Genomic DNA, 11,898 nt, shown 5'->3' with positions numbered 1-11,898 from the left:
CTTAAGTTAATAGTAATAATATTTAAAAAGTGTCCCTGATTACTTCTTGATTTATCCCCAATTCGTTGAGAACTATGGAAATACCACTGTAAATTACCAAAGTTCTGGTCTGTTTCTAAACAGTAAAAGTGAAAGGGGCAGACTTTCATGGATAGCAATGCTATACAACACATTCAGAAACAAGGATAATTGCCCCCTGTTTGATGCTATTGCCCTTTAGTTTTGTAGCTGGCACCATTCTGTAATTAGCACGCCTGTACTACCTACAATGGCTATTGTTTGCATACTAGAAGAGAACAAGACTGCTTACTTCCCCACACAATACTATAGGGGTCGTGATCATTTCTACAGGACAGACTATTATGTAAATAAGGATATCATAAAGTGTCCTGTCCCCTAATACCTCTCAATTGTCGGGATTTTTACAAAATGTCAAGATTTTTGCCTCCTATTTTTATCTGTTCCTCATAAAATGTGTGGTTTTCTAGTAAATCACTGAAGACTGAAGTCAATAAGTAATGTCATGCATTTAAGTTTCGGACGTCACATCCTTCAGAAAATGCATGCTAACACAAATCCTGTTATTCTAGCACCTTTCTAAGTTTGTAGGAGCAATATTTAAATTTTGTCCCAATTTTGCAGCCTTGTCCACCCTTAATTTTAGAGTTTGTCCAAATTTCTTAAGCTAAGAGTGGAGAAAGGTATACCCCCCCCCGCAAAATACCCCCACCCCCCGCAAAAAGAGTCGCCCCAAACACTTCCATTAGACCAGTAGCCAAGAAGTAACTGTGTCGAAGGAGTCTTTATTAGTAACACCCATGTCTTCATCAACAGTACAGCACACAAGTCTGCAAAACCTGGCATATTTCTGACAGCTTGCGTCAGAAGGTGGGAAAGAGTAATCTCTATCACTCTGATTAATTTAAATGGTGCTTCTGTAGAGAGCAGAAAGTGTGTCAGCAGTGTTCTGCTGAGAAAAAATGGAAGTTGCACTGTTCCCACAGAGTCACAACTTGCTAAGTGTGAAATGAAACAAATGTGGTGGACACCTAGATTAAAACAAAATAAGATACCAGCCTGTGACTCTCCCGTGGAGCTGCAGTTGGCCTCTCTCTCCACCCTGGCAAAAGCTCATGATGCAACACGCCGCAGAACCTCCTTATCTCAGCCCTGTTGTTATTGTTTCGGAAAACCTGATTGGCTGACGCTCCGGGCCTCCTGCAGCTGATTGGTCATGTGTTGAACATACCCTTTTCCTTAGTAACTGGACCCAGAGGCAGAGTGCGTTGAAAGGTGGAGTCTTCATCACTTTTCTCCCTTATTTTTGGCATCAGGAAGCAGTTAGCCAGAGGATAGGATTTCAAAGGTACATGTACTCTGTAAGTCTCAGCAAAGGAAGGCATCGTAGTTCTGGAGTGTACTTCTCGTTTAAGGATTCTCGCACAGATGTCCGTTGTAAAGTGTGTGGAGATCTTTTATTTGTTTTTAATTTATTCATGCTAGTTTGCCGAAGTTATTGCTGACACTTATAGTTCCTTCTGCTAATTCGCTGTGCTACTTGGAGTTTGCTTTGCACTGCCTTTTGTAAGGTAGTCACCTCTAGCTGTTCTTCCAGTCTATCCCTGTAGACTGCTCCTGTGGCAGTTTTGGGGTGCACGTAGTGCCGCTCTTCCTTTGCACTGGATGTAAGACACGGAGAGGAGAGCTGGGGAGGTTTTGGGGAGTGTGAATGACGTCTTGTTGGATGTTCTGGATTTCGTGCTGCAGGAACGGCTTCAGTGAGCTCAGTCGGGATTATGGGGAGAGCAGAAGGGATGAAGAGTACGAGCTCCACCGTACAGAGCCCTTGTGCAATGGTCGGGTAAGTCATATTACCTTGAATCTATCCTGTAACTGAAATTTAAGATTGAAAATAAATAAATAATAATGCAACATTTTGTTGCTCTTGCAAGACTTAAAAGACTTTGACAGAGTGAACGTGTCACACATAACGCAGACTTGTAATACAACAACAAAAGAAGTACTTGTGGTCAGCAAACGCGATAAGAATTTTTTTTATTATTTTATTTAAAAGGATTGATTTCGCCACATATAGAATTCCTTGAATTGTATTTGCAAAAGCACTGATAAGACGGTTAACCAACCGTTGTGCTTAAAGTTGGTCATGTTATTTAGTTGTGCAGATATTTCCAAGCTGATGAAAGTCTTCGATCTTCCAGCCTTTCACTTGGAATGGGTGACATCAGAGTTTTTGCACAGCTGTAGCAGGCACAGCTGCATTTCACCGATTGCGCAATTTCTCCAGCATGAATCTCGTGTTCTGGCTGAATACAGCTGTCCTCCTGAAATCTCTGACCCGAAGTGTTTCCTTCACTGCCAACTTGCCTCTCCCTTCTTTCATTATAACGTTTGATTTCTGTTGGTCTGCTGCGTTCTGTAGCACTGCTTTAGTCGAGCGTATACACCGGTTTCCTTAGAATAATTTGACCCTGGTTATAATCTGTATCCAGTTGTTTGCCAGATGTTTTTTTTTTTTTTTTTGGCCAACAACCTGGTCCAAACCGCATGCTGTTTATAAAACTACATTGTAATGAACTACAACATCTTTAATTCTGTTTGTAGTTTACTGTGTGTGTGTTTCATTATTTGGAATTCAGACTCGTGTCAGTTTCACTACTGCAGTAGTAGAGCAGAAAGGCCATTTTTTTGCTCTACCCCCACCTCCCATCCTCCTACTCTGATCAGATTTCCAGGAAAGAGGGGGCTGGAGACTGATTTAGTCTTGGATTGAGGACATATTTCCTCTGCCGCTTTCATCACAAATTTACCAGCTAATTCCAGCGTACAACAATTCTGCATTTAATTTTTTTCAGGGGAGTGAACGAAATAATATACAGTCTTATTTAATTAAATGCAGAGTAATGCTTTACTGCTACATTTTCTGCGTTTTTTATTTATTTGGAGAGGGTCACCCTGGTTAATAAACGTAACTTTTTCAGGTAATTCTTTATATGAAAACGTGTTTTCAGTTTTATTGCAAATAAAGAATAAGTAGACACACCACTGAAAATAATGAGTCTCAAATAATATTGTAGATTATCTATTTACGTGTTCTCAGAAGCATCCCTGAAAAATGTGTTTGTCAGATTGGGTCACACCACCTCATTAAAGTAGGTGCTTGCATGAATGTATATGGATGCCCAGATGTCCTTCAGCAGGTAGGTATTGTACATTTTGAGCCACAGCTTAACTACAAAAAGGCATAATGAGAAAAGGGAATGCAGTGAACGTAGTTACACTGAAGACAAATGGGTAAAAACACAAAAATCTAAGAAAGAGCCATAAACAGCTTTATGTTGTTGTTACTGTTGAAAGCAGCAAATAATAGATGGAAACTAGGTGAGTAAGCAGTGTAAAGAAATCTCCACCACCAGAGTAAGTAAGCTAAGAAAAAGAATAGCTAATTACAAGCTGATAGGATCATAGAACCAATTGATCAGATATTAGTGTAGATATAGTTAGTGTCAGTGGTGCAACATGTAGCATACTCTCCTTTGGTGCAGAAGGCTGTGGGTTCTATTCCCACACCACTGCAGTGCATCCTTCTGATTAGACCTTAAACCAAGGCCTCAGGTGCTCGAGTAGCTGGTAGCTCAGGTGAATATAAAGGATCCCATAGCATCTCTTGAAAAGAGTAGGGGTCCTTTATTTATACACAAAAAGAACTCTTATTTACAACATATTTACAAATGTAAAAATGTATAGATATACAAATCTATTAATTCAGATTTATAATCTTACTAATTTTTCATCCCTATTAGTCCCCCATCTGATTTGACTTAATGTTGTAGCTAAAATCCATTTACCATTAAACATAATTTCATTTATTCTTTCATTCCATACAACCCATATAACATAAAATAAAGTTTTTATCTATTCTTTTAACATATTCTTTACTTCTATTCTTGTAATACATTTAATCATATCCCTATGTATTTTATCCACAAATTGTCTTTACACTACATTTCCAAAATGTGTTGTGTAGTTTCTTCTTCTTGACAATGTAAACATATTCTATCACTTTTCTTTTTATATAGCAATTTCCTTTTACTGGCAATTTATCTATTACCAGTTTCCACAAAAAATCTTGGCATTCTACTTTCTGATTACACCATTTGCGTCTTCATTTTTCTTATTTTTATAGCTTTAAGTTTTTCATCTGTTACATTTTTCCATGATTTTACATAGTAATGTTTTATCATTACATTCTTATACCGTACTTTCTATATCATCAATTTTTATTTTCGACAAAAATATTTTTCTTAGTAACATTTCATGTCTTTACTTATACACTTTTTTTCCTCTTTTACTCCTTTTTACCACACCCAAAAATGTATCAACTTGTATTTATACAATTTTACTACTAGTCTGCCTTTGTTATTAGAAGTTTCCCCTCCATCCAAAAGGAACATCACTATAAACAGACATAGAATGTGGCCAAATTCAACCCTCAAACATTCATTAATCTACTGAAAAGTATGAATTGGAACATCCTAAAAACTCTTCCACTAGATGATGTGGTGAATTACTTTAATACATTATTTTCAGACACTCTAGACAGCCTCACAACCCCCCCCCCCATTAAAAAGAATTGAAACTCCCTGTGCCCCTTGGCTAACTAACCCAACAAACGAACTAATGCTAAGTAGGGACAAAATGTGGAGATCATGACTAAAAAATAAAAACTCTCCAGACCTTCTGAATTTCAGGCAGCTCTGCAACCAAGTAAAAAAACTAGTAACCAAAGACAAAAAAGAATATATAAAATTCCAATCCAATCATAAGCAGAACCCCCAAAAATTCTGGACATCCATACCATCACTTCTAAACCCTGGTACCAAAAGTAATCCCTGTCCATTTCCCGATAAAAGTCGCACACAAATAGCTAAATCTTTAACTGTCACTTTATAAAGACTATATTGAATATTATCGCTGACTTTTCCTAACCTCACTGTGACACCGTCGCAAATAATTCTAATTCTGCTGCACCGTCATCCTCCCTCAATTCTTCTGAAGTGATAACTCCTCCAACCCAAATTCACCTTCAGACCTGTTCCAACTAGTACTATTAAAAAAACTTCTGAAACTCAAAACTGGCTCAAATGCAGCAGACAACCTACCCTCAGTATGTCTAAAACTAGCTGGAGAGACCATAGCCTGTCCTATCAGTATACTGATCCATTGATCCATCCTCGAAAACTACGTCCTTATAATCTGGAAAAAGGCATTTATTCTACCCCTCCACAAAGGTGGCGACTCCACTGACATCTGTAACTTCTGTTCTATAGCAATCCTCTCTCCCATCTCTAGGCTTCTTGAGAAACGTATACAAGTACAACTTTTGGACTTCCTTCTCAACAACTAAGTCATATCGCCTACACAACACAGTTTTAGGCCAGGTCACAGTACAATGACTGCCCTGATATATTTCATGGATAAAATTAATAAAGCTAAAGACTCTGGCAAAATTGTCTCTTCCCTATGTCTAGATTTATCAAAGGCCTTTGATACAGTCTCTGACCCACTGCTTCTAAACCAACTCTCTGTTTGGCCTCGGCCCCTCCTCTCTCTCAACTGGTTTTCTAGTTACCTACCAGACAGACAACAGGCAGTTAAATGTCAGACCTCCTCTCTCTTCATTTCTACCCAACACTAGTAGTGCTCCCCAAGCCTCCATATTAGATCCCCTCCTATTCAGCATCTGTATTAGTAATATCCATTCTTCTTTCAGTTAGGGCTGTCTTATGCAATACACAGATGATTCAGCTATTATCTGCTCTGCTGATTCCATGTTTGACCTCCAGCAAATAATTCAGTTGGCCTTTACCTCCATAGAGAACTGGCTTAATAACAGTCATCTGTTACTTAACCCAAGCAAAACCAAGCTAATTCTACTTTTCCCAAAGAAGAAAACCATTGCAAACAAGGCCCAGTTTATCATACTCTCTCAGAGCAAAGAGTTAATTGAAGTTGTAACTAACACTGAACTTTTGGGTATAATTATTGATGAACAGCTAAAATTTGACCTCCACATACTGCACAGTGTTAATAATACACACCAAAAACTTCTTTACAGACACAAGCACTTTCTTAGCCCCCCCCCCCCCGCTAAACAAACCCTTGATACCACTTAACTACTTTCCTCTCTCATCTATGGTACCCCAGTATTTACCAACCTACAATCCTCTCCAAAAACAAAACTAGAGATGTGTTATAAAAAAAGTTGCCAAGTTTACTACAAATGCTGAATATCTACCCACCACTGTGAAGCTCTACACTCTCCTAACTGGCTTGAACTCTCTTACCTGCAACTAACAACTGCACATAAAATAATTTACTTTGCCCTGGCCTTGCCTCCTTATTCACCAACTATCTACCCAAAAAGGTCTCTCTAATCAGAAAATCAACACCTTCTACAAGTGCACAAGCCTAACCTATTTGCTGGCCAGCTTCTATACACGTGTTCTGTAGCTAAACCCTAGAGTACTATACCAGTAACAATTAGATCTGTTCAAAACTTTGCCTCATTTAAAATCTCCTTACAAAATTACCTCTCTTCTATCTGGATCTGCACTTGTACCAAACCTCCATCTTTTCAGTTTTGACTAACCTTACTAATCTACTCTTATTTACCCAGCTGTTTCCTCTTTAACTCTGAGAAAAAAAATCCACATCCTGTACATTGACCAGAACATTCTCACTACATTAATGGCAGAAGTTTACATATAATGTTTATTTAGACTTTGCATGCATGTATGATTTTGTAATTTATTTTTTGTATAAAGTATTCTATTGTCAAATTCAGTTTACCTTCATATTAACTAACTGTTAATTACCTATGTACATGTTTCTGTTGAACTTACTAATTGTTAAACATTGTACTTTGTTCAGATTTTATGTGGAGCTTTTCTCCCTGGGCCTCCATTGAAAATGGACTCTTAATGGCTTAGTGTACTATCCTGGTAAACAGATGTCAGTAATTAAATAAGTAAAATTCTTGTCTTTTTTCATTTATCCACCTTAGCACTTTGAATAAATTTAATGAAGTATGACATACCACTGGGTTAATTAACCCTAAACCTCCTTCATGTTCTGTACATACAAAACTCCCCTTTTACTGGGTTTAATCTAGATCCCCATATAAATGAAAAAAAGTTATCAGCAATAATCCCTTTCAAATACTGTTGGCAACATAAATACACTTGCTAAGTATGCCATTTCCCCATCAGTACTGAATTTATCAAATAAGCTTTTTTTTTCTGAAAGGTAGTTTATATGTCCTCCAGAAATGACACGTTTGTTTTATTTCTTCTATTGTTTTTTTTTCCTCATTGAATTCAGCTTGCATCTTTATTCCCACATTTTATATCCAACACAGAAATTTAATTAATTGTAAAATATATACCCTCTATCTTCACTACATCACCTAAACTTTTATTTTTCTCTTTATTTAAAGCCATCCCTGTCACCTCTAGCCACTTATTTGTGCAAATTATTACTTCTTTTAATCCAAATTTTGTATTTTTTGCCATTATTATAATGCCATCTGCATATGTTAACAGAACTGGAATTCTTAACTTTTCAGCTGTTATATACCCCACCTCCCTGTCACCTCTAGCCACTTATTTGTGCAAATTATTACTTCTTTTTATCCAAATTTTGTATTTTTTGCCATTATTATAATGCCATCTGCATATTTTAACAGAACTGGAATTCTTAACTTTTCAGCTGTTATATACCCCACCTCCTTCATTTTGTAATTTATTTCACATACTATCACATATATAACTAATGCAAAGAGTGTACAACTCCTTGGACATCCCTATCTTACACCACTCCTCATATATACCTCTTGGCTTAACTAGCCATTTCCAAGTATTTTTACTTTATGTATGTCAGCAAATAGTAATAATAATTTCCCAGCGTTCTCACTTAAATTATATTCTTTCATTACTACCCATAAGATTTTAAGTCCAATTGTAACAAATGCCTTATTAAGGTCTTCTATCATGATTTTCACTTCTTCTTTTCTATTCATAATATTGTCCGCGGTTTCTGTATCATTAATAATTTTTGACAACTCTTCCCATTTATACTATATATACTATCTTCCGTAGTATTTTCCATTTTAGTTTCAAATCTCTTTCATATTATTTTCATAAAGACGCTATATTATTGTATAATGTGACAACCCCACTTAAACCCGGGGGGAGTAACTAAGGAGCCTCAGTCCTTACAACTGTCTCCGGTAAGGGAGCATCACTGAAAGCAGGGATAGAAATACACAGTTTCCCCTAAGAGTACACTGGGAATAGGCTCCAAATCTGGGACTGGACAATATACTTCACTCCAGGTTCCCAAATGAGTCTTCACACTAACCACTGCAGAGCACTGTGTCCCAGCTCTGGGTATTTAACATTGACACTGTCTTAAATGTTTGACATTCACATATACAAACACTCTTGGGAAAAACTGGCATAGATTTACCTGCTATGTCCTCTTTCCCAAATTACACGGTAATGGCTGCCACCAGTCAAATACCACAATACCCTTCAAAATGGGTGTCCAATTATATTGTGTAAAATAAATATTGATGTAAAGGGTAACATGTAATCCAAGCAGTAAGGATTTTCAGAGTGGCCCTAGTGTTATCACAGTAAGCATACATTCTCTCAGGTTACTTAAAGTACTTTCTAAATAACCAGCCAAATAAATGATAGTAAAATATTTTAATGATAAATAAAATGATTTAAAACATGTATACATTGAAAAACTGATTCTAATAAACCACAGAATTTCACACACAGGAATTATGAAAATAATACTGTAGGATAGGTTTCACACTGATTGTAGAAAAACTCTAGCTGTCTAATTGTAGATCCCTAAGTGTCTAAAGATCAACTGTCCCTGTCTAACTAATCTAATTAACTCAGCAAAGCAAGATGATACTCTTACTTCTGCAAGGCAAAATAAGAATTTATGTCTACTCTTCAGGCTGTTGACTGGTTCTCAGAACTGGAATAGCAACTCCTACTATTTCTGCTGAACAGCTCTGGAAAACTGAGTGATCACTATTGATCTGGAAAACAACTGACTACTGAAAAACTACAACTACTGAACTTTAACTGACTCAGAACCTCTTTTGTAGCAGATTTTTCAAAAAGTCACAGCTGTTATGAGAATTCTACTGTCTCATGTCAGACTTTTTAAAAAGTAAACAAAACAGCTGCTGTGAAGATTCTATTCCTTTCAGCTCTGGCACATGATGACATCACATCGGGGTCAGCTGACTGGCATAACCTACATTCAGAATTCTTAAAAAAAAAATGTACATTTGGTTAGCCAGAACACTGTTTGATTCAAACATCTTACACAAATCAAAGTAATAATCATAAAATATAAACTTATTTACACAATTGTAGCTAGTCATGCTGGCATATATAATACAGGGTAATTTACAATTACTTATAACTATTTACAAAACTTCAGCCAGTCATGCTAGCACATATAACAATATTTAATATCCTCACATTTCTCCCTCCTTTGAAGATTCAAGCTCCATTTTCAAGTGACCCTAGAAAATCATTGCTTGAGAAAAATGGGGCTGACTGAAAATTTATTAACCTATACCCCTTCTTGACAGTCCATCTGCATTAGCATTATTGATCCCACTGCAGTGTTACACCGTCATGTCATATGCCTGTAGCCCTATGCTCCACCTTAGTAACTTGGCATTTTGCTTACTGACTCTTTTTAGCATGTTAACGGGTTATGGTCTGTGACCACAGTGAATTTTCTTCCATACACTATGGGCCAGCTACTGACCATAACAAACACTACACAATTTAAAACTCAGCAAAGTGGTGGTTTTGCCTCCCACGCACCCCAGTGTGGAGGGCTGCACCCCATCCCCATCTAAATATACCAACTCTGAGATCTGACTATAGTGGGGAAAGGGGCAAATTCCCAATGATGGCCAACTACTTCCTTTCCCTGCAAAAAAATTTGCTGAAATGATCGCTAAAATGAGTTTTCGCTTAAGTGAGTTTTATGAATATTTATTCATAGACTGTGCAATGTGAATATAGACCCAAGGGTTCCACTACATATTTCTTTTACAGAAAACATCCTTCATCCATTCATTCAGAATCTTTAAAACATATTTTTTGCCAGTCCCTTAAATTTTTATGCACTTCATAACCTATTCCATCTGATTGTGTAGCTGAATCTTTATTTGTTCTAATACTTTATCTAACTCGTTTAAATAAATCTCCTTTTCCAACTCTTTATTCTCTTTTTTTTCTGTTAACTTGTTTACTTTCCATGTTTTTTCACTCCTTTCTTTTTCTTTAACATTTCTTGTACATATTGTATTACATTATTCATAGTCTTTTCCAGAGTTCTTTCTATTTCTCCATTTATATTTTTTATTTCTCTCTCATTAAACTATCAGCTTCCTTTACTGATCTGCTTAAGTAACTCAGTACTTTTTTCCCTTGTATAAAATATCTTTGCTAATATAACAGTTCTTGTATTTTTCTTGATTTTGTTCATATGATTCTTTTTCCTTGTCAAAGCACTTACTATTATGTTCTAAATATTCCAGTGCATCATTATATGTTCTTTTATATTTTTCTTTCTCTACTTTTCTGACGCCATATTGCCACTGATAAATTATATTTTTCCTACCCTCTACTATTCAAAACAGTTTTTATAAAATGGTCTCATAGTAATATGATATTTCCTTAACTGTATTATTAATTTCTTCCCTTCATTCCATGCTGTCTCATTTATCTTTTTATTCTTTTGCCTATTTTTTATGTATTCCTTGTTTTCCTTTATCTCTAGCCATATTGTAAGATGATCAGAAAATCTTGTTTCAGCTATCTCCCCTTCTGCTGTAACTAAACCCACTGATACTATAAAATAATCTGTTTCAGTTCTATACATACCCCTTTTGCAAGTCCATGAACTTTTGTCCCACATATTTAATTTACCACATCTTATAATTTTCGACATTTTCCTTTTATCATTTTCTTTCTTTTTACGGTTGCTTCATAAATCACAGTCTCCTGTTATCATAATATTTGTATTTATCACTACATAGTCTAAAATTTGATGAAATAAGATTTCCCTTTCTTTACAGTTAGTATAAGCATATACTGTTATAATTCTATATACTTATTTCCATTTTAAATCTAGAATAGTTACTCTTCCCATTTTTGTTAGTTACATCTAATATCTTTACTGTATTTCTACAGAATACAGCTATTCCAGAACATCTCTCATTTCCCAAATTCCAGATTATCTTTCCTCCCTATAGTTTCTCTGTTTGAAATATTTCATTTGTTAAAAATCTTGTCTTCTTTTGTAATTATGTCTACATCACATGTATTACACCACTCCAAAATCCATACTCTTCCTATTATATATTTAATACTATTCACATTTACAGAAAGCACTCTAAAATTTTCATTTTCTCTTTTCCATAACAGGCCATTCCAAGCCTAGCCAATTTCCACCAAAAGGTGCCTTATAACAATTTTACCAACCCCCAGTCATTATCTGTATACATTCTTTTTCATCCATTTACTTTCTTTTTTCTTGTGTACTTATCCCTTTTAAATTTTCCTTTTCTGTTTTTTTTTTTACTCTTATTTCCCCCTTTTGCTGCCTCCCAATTTATGTCTTCTTCATCATTTATTTTGGAACCTTCTTCAACATCCTTCTTATTTTTTTTTCTCATCTATTTTTTTTTCTTTTTCTGCTACTTCTAAAATTTCTCCTTTGTCTTCATTTGCTTCTCTTTTTTCCTTACTCTTATTTTCATTTTTGCAA

At 35.8% G+C, this 11,898-nt stretch overlaps 1 protein-coding gene across 1 annotated transcript in view; it reads left to right on the top strand.

Moving 5' to 3' along the window:
• The first annotated feature begins 1,235 nt into the window (after positions 1–1,235).
• PLEKHH3 (pleckstrin homology, MyTH4 and FERM domain containing H3) overlaps positions 1,236–11,898 on the top strand; it is a 777,695-nt gene continuing 767,032 nt past the window's right edge. The window contains exon 1 of the mRNA XM_044054707.1: positions 1,236–1,861. Within this exon, the coding sequence (XP_043910642.1) occupies positions 1,730–1,861 (132 nt within the window). The 5' untranslated portion in view covers positions 1,236–1,729. The remainder of the gene's footprint in view (positions 1,862–11,898) is intronic.

This window comes from Protopterus annectens, chromosome 13.part0, assembly GCF_019279795.1.
Source record: "Protopterus annectens isolate FY-2018-M chromosome 13.part0, PAN1.0, whole genome shotgun sequence".
In the NCBI taxonomy this organism is placed as follows: Eukaryota; Metazoa; Chordata; order Ceratodontiformes; family Protopteridae; genus Protopterus; species Protopterus annectens.
The sequence above is the reverse complement of the archived record's forward strand: the minus strand, read 5'-3'. Positions and strand labels throughout refer to the sequence as shown.